The sequence below is a fragment of the Phyllobates terribilis genome, unplaced genomic scaffold (genome assembly GCF_046119375.1).
Source record: "Phyllobates terribilis strain yellow unplaced genomic scaffold, ASM4611937v1 Scaffold_12__6_contigs__length_324123572, whole genome shotgun sequence".
Taxonomy (NCBI): domain Eukaryota; kingdom Metazoa; phylum Chordata; class Amphibia; order Anura; family Dendrobatidae; genus Phyllobates; species Phyllobates terribilis.
In genome coordinates, this window is record NW_027362772.1 from 8,741,749 (window position 1) to 8,761,376 (window position 19,628).

General features: G+C 42.0%; 1 protein-coding gene across 1 annotated transcript in view; it reads left to right on the top strand.

The window, feature by feature from the left end:
• LOC141171872 (uncharacterized) overlaps positions 1–19,628 on the top strand; it is a 400,751-nt gene that overhangs the window by 4,311 nt on the left and 376,812 nt on the right. The window contains exons 2-7 of the mRNA XM_073655503.1: positions 3,465–3,614; positions 3,744–3,923; positions 4,006–4,129; positions 4,209–4,306; positions 4,505–4,595; positions 16,737–18,440. Of these exons, the coding sequence (XP_073511604.1) occupies positions 3,537–3,614; positions 3,744–3,923; positions 4,006–4,129; positions 4,209–4,306; positions 4,505–4,595; positions 16,737–18,440 (2,275 nt within the window). The 5' untranslated portion in view covers positions 3,465–3,536. The remainder of the gene's footprint in view (positions 1–3,464; positions 3,615–3,743; positions 3,924–4,005; positions 4,130–4,208; positions 4,307–4,504; positions 4,596–16,736; positions 18,441–19,628) is intronic.

Genomic DNA, 19,628 nt, shown 5'->3' on the forward strand with positions numbered 1-19,628 from the left:
TAAAACTTTAATGTGAACAGCAGGATGAGGTTCTTAGCACAGGCCAGAAGACCTACTTAAATGGTGCAGAACTTTGCCCTGAGGGACAGAAGGCCTAAATAAAGGGGATTAAGTTAAGCATAGATTCCTTATCTTAGAGGAAGAGGATTTAAGCAAACTATTGTCTATAGTAGAGAGGAAGTTACAGTGTCGCCAAACTGGGACACGAGTCCTTCTACAGAGAGTTGAAAATGCAGTGTCACAGCAAGGAGTGTGTGGCCCTCATTGAATGTATTTTGAGCGTACTATACTAATGAGGAGTTTTACCGATGCACCTCAGCCAGTGAGGTCCTCACAAATGAACTGGGAGCTGAGAGTAGCTCTAGGGGCCGTAGCAACACATCTCGACCCGTATGGTCCCCACAGGGGATAATGGACCTTCCCATAATGGTTTACTGGACTGTTGTAGCTTGTAATAAAACTTATGTACTGCCACATTTACCCAGAAAGCTCGTGACTCTGCATGAATGCAGAAGAATTCGTAAAGTGTTGTGCCTGATGTCTGATGTATATAATTCTCATTAAGTTCTTGTTAAGTAAAGAAAAGTTTATTTTTGGATTTTGGTCTCCCTCATTCATCTCCATACCATCTGGTCCGAGCCTGCCGAGTACAATAGCAGCATGCGGTGTGCACAGTCGGGAGATATGACTCCTTCCAAACATGCCTAGATATTTTTTTCCTTTTGAGGTTGAGAGGCCCAATTACAGCTATTGCTGTGGGCCCTGTGATTTCAATCTATGCCACTGTGAAACGTATTGTTCTCGTAGTACAATGTCCCCTTCTTGTCCCCCACACAGTATAATGTTCCTACGGTACTGGCATCTCTCACACAGTGTTGTGCCTACTATCTGATGTATATACTAATCATCAAGATCTTGTTAAGTAAAGAAAAGTTTACTTTTGGACTTTCGTCTCCCTCATTCATCTCCATACCATCTGGTCCGGGTCTGCCAAGTACAATGGCAGCATGTGATCTGCAGAGTCAGGAGATATGACTCTTCCAAATACATTTATATATATATATTTTCTGTTTGAGGTTGGGGATCAATTTCAGCTATTGCAGTGGGACCTGTGATTTCTATCTACGCCATTGTGTATAGGATAATAGAGTATAATAAAGTTATGGATGTGACTTAACTAACATTGTGCAGTGAATGTGTTTTCCCTTTAGTGACGAATTCTTGCTGGTAAAACTGTGATATTTTTATTTCATATTAAAACTTTTTTAAGCAACTCTCATCAGTGCGATCATACACCATACAAGCCTCTGATTGCTCAGGTGATGCACTGTACTACTGTAGTGCCGTGTATTATCACTGCCTGTCTGTGTAATACTAACGGCCCATACACATGAGATAAGTGTTGGCTGAATGGTCATTTAGCAGACGGCTATCTTTCTTGACTCCCCCATACACAAATATTCCAGCTTTCCTGAGGTCGCCTCCAGACTCCTCTAGCGGAGGATTATCTACAGGAAGAACAAACGGATTAACCTCTGAAATTCAGGATGTCAGATCCTTCTCTGTCCTGACATCATCTGTCGGGAGGCCCCCAAATACATTATATAGTCGACCAAACCCCCCGAAATCAGTGCTTTCATGTAACTTTAGTCTAAAGTGTATGGGGGCATTAAAAGGTAGCTTATTGGACGTTGCCTCTGGCCCGGCCTAATAGACTTTCGTGGATTGCAGGCCCAGACACCATTATTAGGCATTTAAGTATCGTAGTAACTAGGCCGCCCCATACTATCGAGTACTTGAGGGAGGAGGGGAATTCAGCTGAACTTTCTCAAACCTTGTTAGATGTCATGTTTGTTTTGGACAGCAGCAAGTGGTTAAGCTGCCAGTGTTTTTGTTGCGGCTGCACCTGTGCCATCCCTGTGGTGCACATCTATGTTCTGGGGCCAAAAGAGTTATTTAAAAAAAAACAACAAATGTTTAATGTGTTAAAAAATAACCAAATGTGTGTTATTATTATTTATTATTATATCGCCATTTATTCCATGGCGCTTTACATGTGAAAAAGGGGGGTATACATAGCAAAAACAATTAGAATAATCTTGAACAATACAAGTCAGAAAATGGTACAAGAGGAGAGAGGACCCTGCCCGCGAGGGCTCACAGTCTACAAGGGATGGGTGAGGATACAGTAGGTGAGGGTAGGGCTGGTCGTGCAGTGGTATGGTGGAGCGGTGGTTACTGCAGGTTGTAGGCTTGTCGGAAGAGGTGGGTCTTGGGTTCCTTTTGAAGGTTTCCACGGTAGGCGAGAGTCTGATATGTTGGGGTAGAGAGTTCCAGAGTAGGGGGGATGCACGGGAGAAATCTTGTATGCAATTGTGGGAAGAGGGGAGTAGAGAAGATCTTGTGAGGATCGTTGGTTGGGTGCAGGTAAGTACCAGGAGACTAGGTCACAGATGTATGGAGGAGACAGGTTGTGGATGGCTTTGTATGCCAGGGTTAGGGTTTTGAACTGGAGTCTCTGCGTGATGGAGAGCCAATGAAGGGATTGACAGAGAGGAGAGGCCGGGGAATAGCGGGGGGATAGGTGGATTAGTCGAGCAGCAGATTATAGGATAGATTGGAGGGGTGGGAGAGTGTTAGATGGGAGGCCACAGAGCAGGAGGTTGCAGTAGTAGAGGCGGGAGATGATGAGGGCATGCACTAGTGTTTTTGCAGATTCTTGGTTGAGGAATGTGCGGATCCGGGAGATTTTTTTGAGTTGGAGTCAGCAGGAAGTGGAAAGGGCTTGGATATGTGGTTTGAAGGAGAGATCAGAGTCCAGGGTTATGCTTTTTCATGTTTTTTTCATTTTACAAGAATTGTTGGTGCCAATTTTCTTTTGAAACATTTTAATATCTGCTTTTTTCTGGTGTTTTTCTTGTAATATAGGAAAACCTAAGGCCAGAAATAAACCCCATAAAATACTGTACATGGAGACTTTGGTATCAAATAATTTATGTCCGTGGTATTTGTGCAAACAAGAAAGTTTTATAAAAGCCTCAAACTTCTGTGTGTAAATCAGACATGATAATAGAAGATTACAGTTTGGGGAAGACGGGAAACATTCATATAGACAGTCGGTGATGATGTAGTCAGTGACGGACTCTGGCCAAATATGTGTCTAGAGCCATCTTATAAGATAAAGATGTCATCCTCCTCATGAAGTAGTTATTTCTCATGTCATGTGAAATGAATATCTCCTGCAGTATTGCTAATGCCGATTCCAGTGAGTGAAAGTGAGACGAGAATTAGCGTTGTGGAAGATGAGTCTATGAGAAACGTATTCAGCTGCAGACTCCGAGGAAGAAACTGCTTGTTGTCTGTGGCCTAAAATATATAGGTTTTATTACTAGTTGTAAAGAAGAAAATTGTATTATTACACTGAATTCTTTATGATGTTACATTTTTATCTTTTTCTCATTCAGGTCTCTACAATATCAGATCCTCTCAGTGAATATCTTCTACAAAAGGGAATTTTACTGATTTACCCAACAAAGATGGATATGGACAGATATAAGATGGCAGAGCGAATATTACACCTCACCGTAGAGATCCTCTTCCGGCTTACTGGAGAGGTGAGAGATTCTGATGACGTCACATTACATCATTCTTATCTATGGGAATAACAGATGGACAGAACTGGAGAGGTGAGGACTCTGGAATTGTCTGTAGTGAGATTTATTAATGTGTCTCTCCATAACCAGGATTACACAGTAGTGAAGAAGACCTCTAGTGAGCGCTGTCAGGACCCTGTGTCTGAGGGATGGGGAAGACCCCTGAGCCCAATCACGGGGCCTCCACCTCACCCCTTCATACATGAGGACATCAATGACCAGAAGATCCTAGAACTCATCTACAAGATGATTGAGCTGCTGACTGGAGAGGTGACACTGCTGGGAATGCTGGGACATTATACAGTAACGCTATGGAGGGATCGGGGGATGACGGTATCATTGTATGTGTCAGGTTCCTATAAGGTGTCAGGATGTCACCGTCTATTTCTCCATGGTGGAGTGGGAGTATTTAGAAGGACACAAAGATCTGTACAAGGACATCATGATGGAGGTTCCCCAGCCCCTCACATCACCAGGTAATAGGACTAAATACACACGGCCTATAATTATCTGTATGTAAAGAATGAATTCAGTCCCTGTATGTGTTTCCCCCAGATCTATCCAGTAAGAGGACAACACCAGAGAGATGTCCCCGTCCTCTTCTTCCACAGGACTGTAAACAAGAAGATCCCAATGTTCCTCAGGACCATCAGGTAGATGGAGAGAAGGTGTCATGAGATCTCCCCTATGATGTGTAGACGGCTGTGAAGGTCTTGTGCTCAGTCTTGTTTTATCCACCAGGATTATATGTTTTATACTTGTGTAATGAGAACGGTGGAGATGGCAGGATTAGAGCTGATCATAGATGGGACTTCTCCATCTGTCTGTGACTTTTACAATATTTGTTTCAGGGTGAAGATCTGACCCATATTAATACTACAGAGACATATGTGAGGGGTGATGAGCGATGTAAAGAGGAGATTCCTACATATGACTACCCAGGTGAGTAGTGACCACTAAATGCAGAGAAGTCACAGATTCTTCTCAGTCACCGGCTGTGGCTATCTTATCTTCGGTGTAGTCCGGTCATATCACAATCAGTCACCCTTCTCCTGCTAAACCAAAACTGTCCTCATTACTTTGAGCGTTGACAGTCCTTCTGTTGGAGTGAGACATGTTCCGGCCAGAGCTTACAGTCCGGAGAACGCACCCTACTACCTGGGATTAGTAGATGCTGATCCTTACCTTCACAGATCCCTAACTGCAAAGCAAAATGACAGCGTACGTAAAATTTGCTGACAAGATAGAAAATCATGTGAACAAAAATATGTATGGTGGGCCTTGCTTTTATGACGAGACACCAGTCCAAGTCCTTTTTATTTATATGCTCAAATATAAACCATAGTCACAAAAACACAAGAAATATAATACAATTATATATATTTTCTCCTTTCTTTTTCTATTTAAACACTTCCCTGACACCCCCCCCATCCAGAGAAGAGAAAAGAAGAGAAAACCCTTCAATCAATAATTCTTGCCCATATATCTTAAATTCTTTGCTTCTACTTATTCCAGCTATTCATTTATTGGGATGTGCAACTTTGCCTAAGCTGTTGTTAGAAAAATATTTTTAAAAGTTATCCAGTTCTTAAATAATAATAATAATCTTTATATATATAGCGCCAACATATTCCGCAGCGCTTAACAATTCACAGGTTCATGTACAACAGTCATAAGTAACATAGCTAAAGATAATACAATAATTACAGCAAAAATAATGATGACCCTGCTCCTAAGAGCTTACAATCTACAATGAGGTGGGGGTGACAAAGTACAATAGGTTATTTACAAGGATGGTCCAGCCATCTTGAGGGGATGAGGGATAGATAGAGGCTGCATGAGCTACTCACCAGCCAGTATCTGTAGTGCTTTTGGGTTCGGTGGAGACTTATGTTTGGAGAAATAAGGGATGGGCTATAAGAATATAAAAGGACTTCGATTAGGGAACGTGATAGGCCACCCTAAACAGATGTGTTTTTAGGGAGCGCCTAAAACTGTGTAAATTGTGGTTCATCCTAATTTCTTGGGGTAGAGCATTCCAAAGAATAGGTGCAGCTCCGGAGAAGTCTTGAAGCCGGGAGTGGGAGGTACGGATTAGTGCGGATGTTAGTCGAAAGTCGCTTGCAGAGCATAGAAAACGGGTAGGCCGATAAACAGAGATGAGGGAAGAAATGTAGGGGGGTGCCACACTGTGGAGAGCTTTGTGGGTGAGAACAAGCAATTTAAATCGGATCCTATAATTCATGGGCAGCCAGTGCAATGACTGGCACAGAGCTGAAGCGTCTGAGTAACGATTAGCCAGATCGATGACCCTGGCTGCAGCATTAAGGATGGACTGGAGGGGGGAAAGTTGAGTGAGGGGAAGGCCAATTAAGAGAGAGTTACAGTAGTCAAGGCGGGAGTGGATCAGGGCAACAGTGAGGGTTTTTGTTTCCAAGGTGAGAAAGGGGCGAATTCTAGAGATGTTCTTCAGGTGCAAGCGACAAGAGCGGGCAAGAGATTGTATGTGGAGGGTGAAAGAGAGATTGGTGTCAAACACAACGCCCAGGCAACGCGCCTGCTTGCTCGGCATTATTGTGGTGCCACACACAGAGAGAGATGTCAGATTTAGAGAGGTGAGTAGATGGCGGGAACAGAAGAAGTTCAGTTTTTGAGAGGTTGAGTTTCAGATAGAGAGCGGACATGATTTTAGAAACTGCGGCCAGACAGTCACTGGTGTTCTTTAGTACAGCGGGGGTAAGGTCAGGGGATGAGGTGTATAGTTGTGTGTCATCAGCATAAAGATGATACTGCAAACCAAATTTGCTGATTGTCTGTCCAATTGGGGATGTAGAGAGAGAAGAGAAGAGGGCCAAGGACTGAACCCTGAGGAACCCCAATAGTGAGAGGAAGAGGGGAAGAAGTGGAGCCAGCGAACGATACACTGAAAGAGCGGTCAGATAGGTAGGAGGAGAACCAGGAGAGAGCAGTGTCCTTTATGCCGATTGAGTGAAGCATAGAGAGTAGGAGGTGGTGGTCAACGGTGTCAAAGGCTGCAGAGAGGTCAAGAAGAATGAGCAAAGAGTGGTCACCATTACGTTTTGCTGTCAGAAGGTCATTGGTTACTTTGATGAGTGCAGTTTCTGTAGAATGTAGAGGGCGGAAGCCGGACTGTGATGGGTCTAGAAGAGAGTGAGTGGAGAGGTAGCTGGTAAGGCGGGAGTAGACCAGGCGCTCCAAGAGTTTAGAGATGAAGGGAAGATTGGAGACTGGTCTGTAGTTGTTTGTGCAGGAAGCGTCAAGAGAGGTCTTTTTTAATAATGGAGTGATGATGGAGTGTTTGAAGGAGGAGGGGAAGATACCAGAAGAGAGGGAGAGGTTGAAGATTTTAGTTAGGTGAGTAGTGACGACTGAAGAAAGAGACTGGAGTAGATGTGAGGGGATGGGGTCAGTGGTGCATGTGGTGGGATGAGAAGAGAGGAGCCTGGAGACTTCGTCTTCTGTGACTGGGTCAAATGTGGAGAGGGATCCAGAGGGGATGTTGGAAGGAATGGGAGTCACGGCACTTTGTGGCTGGAAGCTGATTTCCTGACGGATGGTGTCTATTTTCTCTGTGAAGTAGGAGGCCAGGTCCTCAGAACAAATGTCCGTGGTGGGGGCCTGCGCTTTAGGACTGAGGCGGGAGTGAAAGGTATCGAAGAGTTTTTTGGGGTTGTTGGATAGTGAGGAGATCAGGGTGGTGAAGTAGGTCTGTTTGGCGTGGTGAAGGGCAGAGTTATATGTTTTTAACATAAATTTGTAGTGGATAAAGTTTTCTGGTGTCCGAGTTTTCCTCCATAGGCGTTCGGCACTTCTAGAGCATCGCTGGAGAAATCGGGTTTGGGGTGTGAGCCAGGGCTGTTTTACTCTGTGTTTAGAGGTTCTGAGGGTGAGGGGCGCTAATTGGTCCAGCATGCTTCTGAGAGTGTCATTGTAGTGGTTTACAGCCAGATCAGGACAGGAAAAATAAAACCCCTTGCAGATAATAACTGTGAAGTAAGTAGATCCTTAGTAGGAAAATCCATCCTGACTCCTATAAAAAAAAAATGAAATGACAAAACAATATTCAGCCTCTCAGCAACAAATGTGTTAACTGGTTCCCAAAATTCCCTAATTTCCCGGCAGTCCCAATACACATGAGATAGATCTGCCGCCTCTGAGTTATGATGTTTTTAGTTGTAAGTTTTTGTATATAAATTTTACAATACACAAAAGTATCCCCACAAGTCCCCAATCCCTCCCGCCCCAACACAATACAACATGATATATTAAAGTGCAACATAACCAGTAAAGTAGATTCACGGTTCAGTAAAGGATAGGGAGGCTGGAATGACCGCTAATATACAGTTGTGCTCAAAAGTTTACATACCCCAGCAGAATTTTTCCTTTCTTGGCCTTGTTTCAGAGAATATGAATGATAACAAGAAACCTTTTTCTCCACTCATGGTTATTGGTTGGGTGAAGCCATTTATTGTCAAACTACTGTGTTTTCTCTTTTTAAATCTTAATGACAACCAAAAACATCCAAATGACCCTGATCAAAAGTTAACATACCCTGTTTATTTTGGCCTGATAACATGCACAGAATTTGACACAAATGGGTTTGAATGGCTACTAAAGGTAACATCCTCACCTGTGACCTGTTTGCTTGAAATCAGTGTGTGTGCATAAAAGCGGAGTGAGTTTCTGGGATCCAGACGGACTCTTGAATCTTTCATCCAGCCATTGACGTTTGTGGATTGTGAGTCATGGGGAAAGCAAAAGAATTGTCAGCGGATCTACGGGAAAAGGTAGTTGAACTGTATAACACAGGAAAGGGATACAAAAAAATATCTAAGGAATTGATAATGCCAGTCAGCAGCATTCAAACTGTGATTAACAAATGGAAAATCTGGGGCTCTGTAAAAACCAAATCACGGTCAGTAGACCAACAATAATTTTGGCCACAACTGCCAGGAAAATTGTTCGTGATGCAAAGAAAAACCCACAAATAACATCAGCTGAAATTCAGGACTCTCTGAAAACTAGCGGCGTGGCAGTTTCAAGATGTACAATAAGGAGGCACTTGAAGAAAAATGGGCTGCATGGTCGAGTCGCCAGAAGAAAGACATTACTTTGCAAATGCCACAAAGTATATCGCCTACAATACGCCAAACAGAACAGAGACAAGCCTCAAAACTTCTGGAACAAGGTAATTTGGAGTGATAAGACCAAAATTGAACTTTTTGGCCACAACCATAAACATTACATTTGGAGAGAGGTCAACAAGGCCTATGATGAAAGGAACACCATTCCTACAGTAAAGCACGGAGGTGGATCGCTGATGCTTTGGGGATGTGTGAGCTACAAAGGCTCAGGAAACTTGATAAAAGTTGAAGCAAAGATGAATACAGCACGTTATCAGCAAATACTGCAGGCAAATTTGCACTCATCAGCCCGGAAGCTGCGCATGGGACGTACTTGGACGTTCCAACATGACAACGATCCAAACCACAAGGCCAAGTTGACCTGTCATTGGCTAATGAAGAACAAAGTGAAGGTTCTGGAGTGGCCATCTCAGTCTCCTGATCTCAATATCATTGAGCCACTCTGGAGAGATCTCAAGCATGCAGTTCATGCTAGACAGCCCAGGAATTTACAGGAACTGGAGGCTTTTTGCCAAGAAGAATGGGCAGCTTTGCCATCTGAGAAAATAAAGAACCTCATCCACAACTACCACAAAAGACTTCAAGCTGTCATTGATGCTAGAGGGGGCAATACACTGTATTATGAACTGGGGTATGTAAATTTTTGATGAGGGCCATTTGGATGTTTTTGGTTGTCATTATGATTCAAAAAGAGAAAACACAGTAGTTTGATAATAAATGGCTTCACCCAACCAATAACCATGAGTGGAGAAAAAGTTTTTTTGTTATCATTCATATTCTCTGAAACAAGGCGAAGAAAGGAAAAATTCAGCCGGGGTATGTAAACTTTTGAGCCCAACTGTACCATTTGTCAGAATGTATAATGTATTTCGTCATTTGCTAATATAGTACAAATAACATCGATATCACATGTATACCGTCAGGAATTCTATATTATAGGATTTAGAAGCTTAAAAGAGACCTAGACATTATCTTTGCAGTTCTCGCGAAGCACAACCGGATCTATCAATCCAAAAGGCCCATCGATTTTCAAATTGAGTGATAGCATTTCTCTTGAGATATTTCTTTCCAAGTTTAGGAGAAAGTTAATCTTGTTTATGGATTCTGGGATTGTGGGGGTCTGGTCGGTTATCCAGTGTTGAGCTATTAATTTCTTGGCCATATATAACATTTGAGAAACAGCAGATTTACCATATTCATCAATAATTAAATCTTTAATAAACCCAATATGCATACCAAAGGAGTGACGTCTATTTGTACTAAGTAAATTCTGTTTATAGTGTCTTGTACGCCCTTCCAAAAGGATTCCAAGTTAAAACAAGAGCAAAGCATATGTAATAAGTCTGCTGAGTTTGTCTTACATCTAGCACAGTGAATGTGGTCTAAGCCCACTATCAAATAGCAATTTATGTGTTCTATAAACTTGATGCATCACCTATAGCTGGGAGAGTCTGTGAAGTTCCCTTAATCCCTTTACCCCCGAAGGTGGTTTGCACGTTAATGACCGGGCCAATTTTCACAATTCTGACCACTGTCACTTTATGTGGTTATAACTCTGAAAAGCTTTGAAGGATCCCACTGATTCTGAGACTGTTTTTTTGTGACATCTTGTACTTCATAATAGTGGTAAAATGTATTTGATATGACATGCGTTACTTGGTGAAAAAAAATCGGAAATGTGAAGAAAATGTTGAAAATCATGATCCACCCGCTTCTGTTAACATGTTAAATGCTGCTGTCAATCTCTGACAGCAGAACTTAACAGCGCCGCGCCGGAAGCGCGTCACTTACCCCGCCCATCGGTGACCCCGTCACGTGATCGCGGGTCACCGATGGGTCGGCATGACAACCCTGGGTCTGCTGCAGAGCCCAGTGGTTTCATGTAAAGACCGCTATGAGCGCCACCTAGCGGTCGATCCTCATTACTGCTACATAGAGGTGATCTGTTCATCACCTCTATGTAGCAGAGGCGATCAGGCAGTTGCTGCTTCTAGTCTCCTATGGAGACTATAGAAGCATGCAAAAAGTTTAAAAAAATTTTTAAAAATATTAATTTTTTTTTTAAAAATAAAGTTTAAATCACCCGCCTTTTGCCCCATTCAAAATAAAATAAAAAAATAAACCCCACATACACATATTTGGTATTGCCGCGTTCAGAATCGCCCGATCTATCAATTTAAAAAAGAATTAATCCGATCGGTAAACGGCGTAACGAGAAAAAAATTCCAAACGGCAGAATTACGTTTTTTTTGGTCGCCGCAACATTGCAATAAAATGCAATAACGGGCGATCAATACATCGTATCTACCCCAAAATGGTATCAATAAAAACGACAGCCCGGCGCGCAAAAAATAAGCCCTCACCCAGCCCCAGATCCTGAAAAATGGAGACTCTACGAGTCTCAGAAAATAGCACCATTTTTTTTTTAAGCAAATTAGCAAATTTTGGATTTTTTTTCCACCACTTAAATAGAAAAGAATCTATACATGTTTGGTGTCTACGAACTCGTAATGTCCTGGAGAATAATAATGGAAGGTCAGTTTTAGCATCCAGTGAACGTGGAAAGAAAAAAAAAAAAAAAAAACAACTGTGGTACTGCACTTTTTTGCAATTTCACCGCACTTGGAATTTTTTTCCCGTTTTCCCGTACACGATATGGTAAAAGTAGTAACGGCGTTTAAAAGTACAACTCGTCCCGCACAAAATAAGCCGTCACATGGCCATATTGACCAAAAAATAAAAATGCTATGGCTCTGGGAACAAGGAAAGTGAAAAACGAAAATGCAAAAGAACGGTAAATCCCAAGGTCATGAAGGGGTTAATAACCCTTCAGGTGAGTCACAGGAATTTTTGGAATGTGGAAGAAAACCATGAACATTTAACTTTTTTTCACAAAAATTTTAATTTAGACCCTAATTTTTTTATTTTCGCAAGGGTAACAGGAAAAAATGGAACAAAAACTTTGTTGTGCAATTTCCCCCGAGCATACAGATACCCCATATGTGGGGAAGAACTACTGTTTGGGCGCACGGCAGGGCTCGGAAGGGAAGGAGCGCCATTTGACTTTTTGAATGTAAAATTTGCTTGAATAATTAGAGGACGCCATGTCACATTTGGGAAGGCCCTGATGTGCCTTAAAAGTGGAAACCCCCCACATGTGACCACATTTTGGAAACTAGACCCCTCAAGGAACTCCTCTTGATGTGTGGTGAGCACCTTGAACCCCCAGGTATTTCACAGAAGTTTATAATGTAGACCCGTGAAAATAAAAAAAAAACTAACTTTTTCCACAAAAAATGATATTTTAGCCCCAATTTTTTTATTTTCACAAGGGTAAGAAGAGACTCCAAAAGTTGTTGCGCAATTTGAACGGAGTACGCCGATACCCTATATGGCTATGTGCCCACGATGCAGAATTGAAGCAGAACATTTCCGCAGCATTTCTGCATGTCCTTGGCCATAAAAATGCTTGCAGATTTTACACGCGTTTTTTAAGCTTTTTTGCAGCGTTTTTAACAGATGGATTTGACTTGCATTTTTCAAATGCATTGAGTAGTCAAATCCACATGCGGAAACGCACAAATAATGGACATGCTGCGGATTTTTCCGCACAGAAAATCCGCTGCGGAAAATTCCGCAGCACGTGCACAGAACATGCAGATTTTCATTGGGGACCATGAGGCACGTATTACCAAGTGTTTTAAAAGCGTTTCCGCTGCGGAATTGCACGTGTATGGTAGGCAATTCCCACGTGTTTTTTTTTTTTTTAGCTGTATAACAAACACGAAACATATGGGGCGGAGACTCGAGCATGTCACTTGAGCACCCGCGATACTAGGCTCATACCCGAGCACCTGATGCAGTCAAGTAGCGAGCACTTGCGCTCAACACTAGTCGCCATATCGTCATTTTTTTTCTTTACTGCTAACCCTAACACAACCCTAACCCCAACCCTAATCGTAGGTCTAATCCTAACCTCAACACAACCCTAATCCTAATCGTAACCTTAACCCTAATCCCAACATAATCCTAACCCTATCCCAAGGAATCCATTCACTATAATGAGGCAGCAAAGTTACTCTGGAGTTCGTCTTGCCTTTGTTTAGCGGTGTCCTTTCAGAGGTTTACAAAACTGTGGCCGAGGGCACTTTTATGCACGCCTAATAAAAAGACAGACACTGGGATCACAGGCCAGACGGCGTCCACCGTGCCTCCATCTGCCTCATTACTGGGAATCTTCTGTCAGGGGTTTCCGTCTGAATAATTTATTTCAGAGATTTACACAGAAACCCCGGTGTAAGCGCTCAGCACAGAGCGCAGGATAAATGTGAGCCGAGCCTTACTGCGATTTTTGGGAGGCAGAAGGAACAAATCAGCAGCAGGTGAAGAATTGGTTTTATTTATTTTTTACGCCGTTCCTCGTGCGGTATAAGTGATTAGACAACTTTATTCTTTGGGTCACTGCGATTACAGCGATACCAGATTTATATCTGATTTTTATGATTGAAAGCTATCATACACTATAAGACTTTGCAAAAAAAAAAAAAGACTAGTTTTTGCATTGCCATATTTTGAGAGCTATAATTTTTCCATATTTCGGCCGACAGTCATGTAAGGTTTGTTTTTTGGGGGACAAGTTGACGTTTTTATTGTTACCATTTTCGGCGATGTGACATTTTTTGATCACTTTCTATTCCGATTTTTGGGAGGCAGAATAAACAAAAACCAACAATTTTATCGAAGAATAATTTTTTTACATCGCATAAATTTATTTTTCGGCTGAGGAAACTGTCTGGCAGCTTGTTTTTTGCAGGACAAGATGACGTCTTCAGTGGTCCCATGTTTATTTACATTCGTCTTTTTGATCGCATTTTATTTCACTTTTTGTTCGGCGGTATGATGATGATAAAGCACTGTTTTTTGCCTTTTTTTTTTTTTTTTTTTACCGTGTTCACTAAAGGGGTTAACTAGTGGGACATTTTTATAGGTCAGGTCGTTCTGGATGCGGCGATGCCAAATATGTGTACTTTTATAGGTTTTTTTTTCAGAATATTTATTGATGGGTATGGGTACATATATATATATAGTACAGACCAAAAGTTTGGACACACCTCATTTAAAGATTTTTCTGTATTTTTATGACTATGAAAATTGTACATTCACACTGAAGGCATCAAAACTATGAATTAACACATGTGGAATTATACACTTAACAAAAAAGTGTGAAACAACTGAAAATATGTCTTATATTCTAGGTTCTTCAAAGTAGCCACCTTTTGCTTTGATGACTGCTTTGCACACTCTTGGCATTCTCTTGATGAGCTTACATACAGTATAGACCAGTGGAAATCTGTGCTTTGGTCTGATGAGTCCAAATTTGAGATCTTTGGTTCCAACCACCGTGTCTTTGTGCGATGCAGAACGGATGGACTCTACATGCCTGGTTCCCACCGTGAAGCATGGAGGAGGTGTGATGGTGTGGGGGTGCTTTGCTGGTGACACTGTTGGGGATTTATTCAAAATTGAAGGCATACTGAACCAGCATGGCTACCACAGCATCTTGCATCATATATATTTTAGTCCCACTTTCACTTTCTGCAGTCTGATCGCAGTTATAAGGGGTCTCTGACCCAAGAGCAGAAACGCTTTTGTCCCTCTGCTAGCTCGCTAAATGCTGCAATTGCATCATTTATGGGGTTAAAATGCCGGAAGCAGAGCGGGCACCACTCCTGGCACTGAGTGATGGGTGTCAGCTGTCAGAATCAGCTGACACCTGGTGGCTGTCGTACCCGCACAGCGTCTGAGCGGGTGCGATCCGCCAAATGTAATAATTATTACTTATAATGTCAAAAAGGGGTTAATGATTACATAAAGGAGCCAGAGGAAGGCCAAGGAGTAGAACGATAGAGCTTAGGTGGTAAATAAGTTAGGTATCAGATGAGTATAAAGGCATGTTAGGTATAGGGCAGAGACATATCAGCAATATAGGGCCCCACTCAGATAAGTAATGAAGCTTATTAAGTAACAGGGCAGAGACATATAGGGAGTACAGGTGCCCAAACAGATCAGTATAGAAGCATGTTGTATGATCTTGCCAGGTGGCTTGTCTGTCTGCACAACGTGTGCTGGGTGGCTACCTTTAATAGAGCTGTGAACTGGCGTTCTGGCGCTCCCGCTCCTTCGTCTCGTGCATCTGTCTCTGGTTGCAGCTGGAGGGTTTAGGTAAGTTTCCGCAATTACTGCCGAACTGGAAGTGCGTGCGTCATACCCGCCCACCGGAAGTTGTGTCACGGGCGGGTGACATGGCACAGGGACTGGGTCTGTTGGGTAGTGCCTGCTCACTGTATGGTCATGTCACATGTAGCTTAACCATTGCGATGGGCAAAGTCCGCGCTTGTGCTGTAGGTTATATGCGATAGTTTTGTTATATTGTCATCACGGTGTGTGGATGAGCGGCAAAACTGAGGTTGATCTGGGTGGGGGAAAAAAACTACTTCTGTTGGTTGGGTCAAATGGTGCCCTGGATTAAAGCAATAATGGAGAGGGATGTAGGAAATGTATGGAGTCTTGTATGAAACTATACAGTGTGAGGGTATGTCCCTTGTATGTACTTAGATTTGCAAGAATGACACATAGGAGCTGTGTGTAAGAAGGGGAGGGGAAGGGGTGGAGGAGATCTGAGTGGGAGGGGAAGGGGTGAAGGAGATCTGAGTGGGAGGGGAAGGGGTGGAGGAGATCGGAGTGGGAGGGCAGGGGAGAGGGGAAGGGTTTTGAGGAACTCCCTTGGAGAGGGGGAGTAGGAGTGGGTTATAGAGCTGATCTAGCGTGTCTGAAAAAAAGATCAGGTTAGCCAATCTATTTCATGGTTGAGAGTCTTGAGGGACAGTGTATGAAGGGTGTGGATCTAGAACCACTCCCGCTGTTTAAGGATTTTAATAAGGTTATCACCTTGTCTGGGTCTGGATACTTGTTCGATCACCTGGAACCTGAGTTGTTATACTGTATACCTGGCGAAATGATAGGGTAGTAGTAACCAGGTTTTGCCACAACGGATAGTGGATTTGTGTTTGACAATGCGGTCCCTGATGTGTTGAATAGTTTTCCATACGTATTGTAGACCACATGGGCATTTGACTACATATACCATGAAGTTAGATTCTCTGCAGAATGAATGAGGCCACGTATGGTGACAGAAGCAGATGCCGCAGGAGCAGATCCCAGAGGTGATGGGACCCACCATTTGCAGAAGCCCTAATATGACAAAATGACAGAAAATCAGAGCAGTAGAAATCCCCAGAAAGTGACTCCATTTTGGAAATTATAACCCTCAGGAAATGAATCTATAGGAGTAGTGACTATTTTGACTCCACAACCACTTTCTGGAAATTTGCACGCCTGGATGTTGGAGACTGAAAATTGCAAATATATTATTTTATTGCCTAACACATAGTGTTCGTATTGTACTCCAGGAGATACACACACACACACACACACACACACACACACACACACACACACACACACACACACACACACTATAAATTAAGTGGGTTCTTCTTACTAGAGTAATGCCAAATATATGGATGCTAAATGTGGTTTGGGCACGCTGCAAGGCTCAGAAGCAAGGGGGAGATTTGAGTGATATTGCTGAATTGGGTTATGGAAGCCATGTTGCTTTTCAGGAGCATTTGAGACCATAATAATGTAGAAACTTCTGTTTTTACACTGGCAGATGATGGACCACGCTCTACTGGTTCATGCTATGAGGTTTTCTATTAGACTGTGAACTGTCAGTGTCTTAGTGAATAATTCAATGTTATTACGTAACTTGCCATTTCTATAGACAGTTTAAATGTTCAGAAATATAAAATTCAAGGATATTTTCTTCAAAAATAATAATTGGTTTTATTCTTGGCAGATGACTGTACCAGGAGATCAGAGGGACAGCTGACCTCTTCAATTTCTAAATCAGATGATCTTGAGATCCCACAGGATACAATTGAAGTGAATGCCATTACTCCAGATTTACCATCATCCCTTCACAGCAAAGATCTGTCATCGGATTCTTTAAAACAGGTCCTGACTTCTGATTCATTACCGACTACTAAGGAAAATCACAGTCACAAAAGAGGCATTAACAGACGAACTGCTCCTAAACGAAAGAAGCCATTTTCACAGTCAGAATATGGAAATAGTTTTCCCCTCAAAAAGTATTTTCTTAAACATCAAAAAATGTACACAGGAGACAATCGAATTTCCTGTTCCAATTGTGGGAGATGTTTTAACCAGAAATCGGATCTTGTTAGTCACCAGAGAACTCATACAGGGGAGATACCATTTTCATGTTTAAAATGTGGGAAATGTTTTGTAAAGAAAATATATCTTCTCAGACACAAGAGAACCCACACAGAAGAGAAGCCTTTTTTATGTTCCAAATGTGGGAAATGTTTTAAATGGAAAAGAAATCTTGATACCCACCAGAGAACCCACACAGGGGAGAAGCCATTTTCATGTTCAGAATGTGGAAAATGTTTTGTGCAGAAAATATCTCTTCTCAGTCACCAGAGAACCCACAAAGAAGAGAAGCCTTTTTCATGTTCAGAATGTGGGAAATGTTTTAAATGGAAAGCAAATCTTGATGGCCACCAGAGAACCCACACAGGGGAGAAGCCTTTTTCATGTTCAGAATGTGGGAAATCTTATACATCGATAACAAATCTTTTCGCACATCAGAGAACTCACACAGGGGAGAAGCCATTTTCATGTTCAGAATGTGGGAAATGTTTTGCAAAGAAATCAAATCTTATCAAGCATCTGCGAACTCACACAGGGGAGAAGCCATTTCCATGTTCAGAATGTGGGAAATGTTTTGTAAATAAATCAGATCTTATCAGACATCACAAAACTCACACAGGGGAGAAGCCTTTTTTATGTTCAGAATGTGGAAAATGTTTTAAACATGAATCAGATGTTGTTAAACACCAAAGAACCCACACAGGGGAGAGGCCGTTTTCATGTTCAGAATGTGGGAAATGTTTTATAGCGACATCAAATCTAATCAGACATCAGAGAACCCACACAGGGGAGAAGCCATTTTCATGTTCAGAATGTGGAAAATGTTTTAACCAGAAATGTTATTTTGTTAAGCACCAGAGAACCCACACAGGGGAGAAGCCTTTTTCATGTTCAGATTGTGGGAAATGTTTTAACCAGAAATCAAATCTTATCAAACATCAAAGAACTCACACAGGGGAGAAGCCATTTTCATGTTCAGAATGTGGGAAATATTTTACACGGAAATCAACTCTTAATAAACATCAGAGAAGTCACACAGGGGAGAAGCCTTTTTCATGTTCAGAATGTGGGAAATGTTTTAACCAGAAATCAAATCTTATCCAACATCAAAGAACTCACACAGGGGAGAAGCCTTTTTCATGTTCAGAATGTGGGAAATGTTTTAACCAGAAATCAAATCTTATCAAACATCAAAGAACTCACACAGGGGAGAAGCCATTTTCATGTTCAGAATGTGGGAAATATTTTACACGGAAATCAACTCTTAATAAACATCAGAGAAGTCACACAGGGGAGAAGCCTTTTTCATGTTCAAAATGTGGGAAATGTTTTAACCAGAAAGCGCATCTTGATAGCCACGAGAGAACCCACACAGGGGAGAATGACTCAACTACACCCAACTGGTCTCTGTATACACTAGAAAGGCCCTAGCTGCACAACTTAAAACACCACCTCGGACCTAACTACCAAATAGACAGTTGAGGAGTTTCTCGTATTTCCTGAGGAACCAGAGGGGAGTCTGCAACACACTGTCAACAAGGGGAAAGAAAAGTGTGACATAAGATATGAAAAACCCGGAGTGAGAAACTAAAACACATTCATATAGGGCAAAGAAGGCAAGCTAATGAGAACCAAAAATAAAAGGAGCAAGTATAACTTCCCAGAAACCTAACAGTGGTAGAAGGAAAAGGTACTGGGAGAGAAAGCAAACAGACCAGGAGGATTATTTCACCTTTGTGGTGAAAATTACAAAATTCATCTTCGCCCACAATTATTAGAATTTGATAACATAACAATATATATCTACAAGAGACTGGTACAGCAATAGGAAGTAACATGGCTCCACAGTACGCAAATCTTTTAATGGCCAAGCTTGAAAGTGACTTCTTGTCCACATGTCCCATCAGGGCTCTTGCCTACTACCATTACTTTGATGATATTTTAATCATCTGGACGGAATCTGAGCAACAGCTTAAGACGTTCCATGAACACTTTAATCAATTTTATCTCACCATTGTTAAATATTAATTATGGATATTCATTTTATTCTTAATTCTGAATTCTGTACCATACATAAGATTGCATCAGCCATCGTGCTAGGGTTTCTAGATGACATGCGCTATTTGTGTATTTTTAGTTCAGCACCATAATTAGAAGAACAGGTGCTATATGACAGGCCTATAAAAGCCCATGTTAGAGACGGGGGGGGGGGGGGTCTCTTGCCATTCCACAGGACAAGGATCTGTGTGTAAACCAGCTGCTGATGTAGGCCCAAGGAAACACGTTCTTTAGCCGGACACATGGTGTCATCCTGAGACGTGCTGGACACAGACATATGCAATCTACCATCCAGGATCCCAGGGAAAGATGGGTGAATCTCAATTATTAAGCTAATTATGGACAAATGGACAATCACTCTGTAACTATTTAATTATTTTATGTAATCATTCTTTTTAATGGACAATCCGAGAATAAATCGATACATTTTTTCATAAGAATATCGTGATAGTCATTA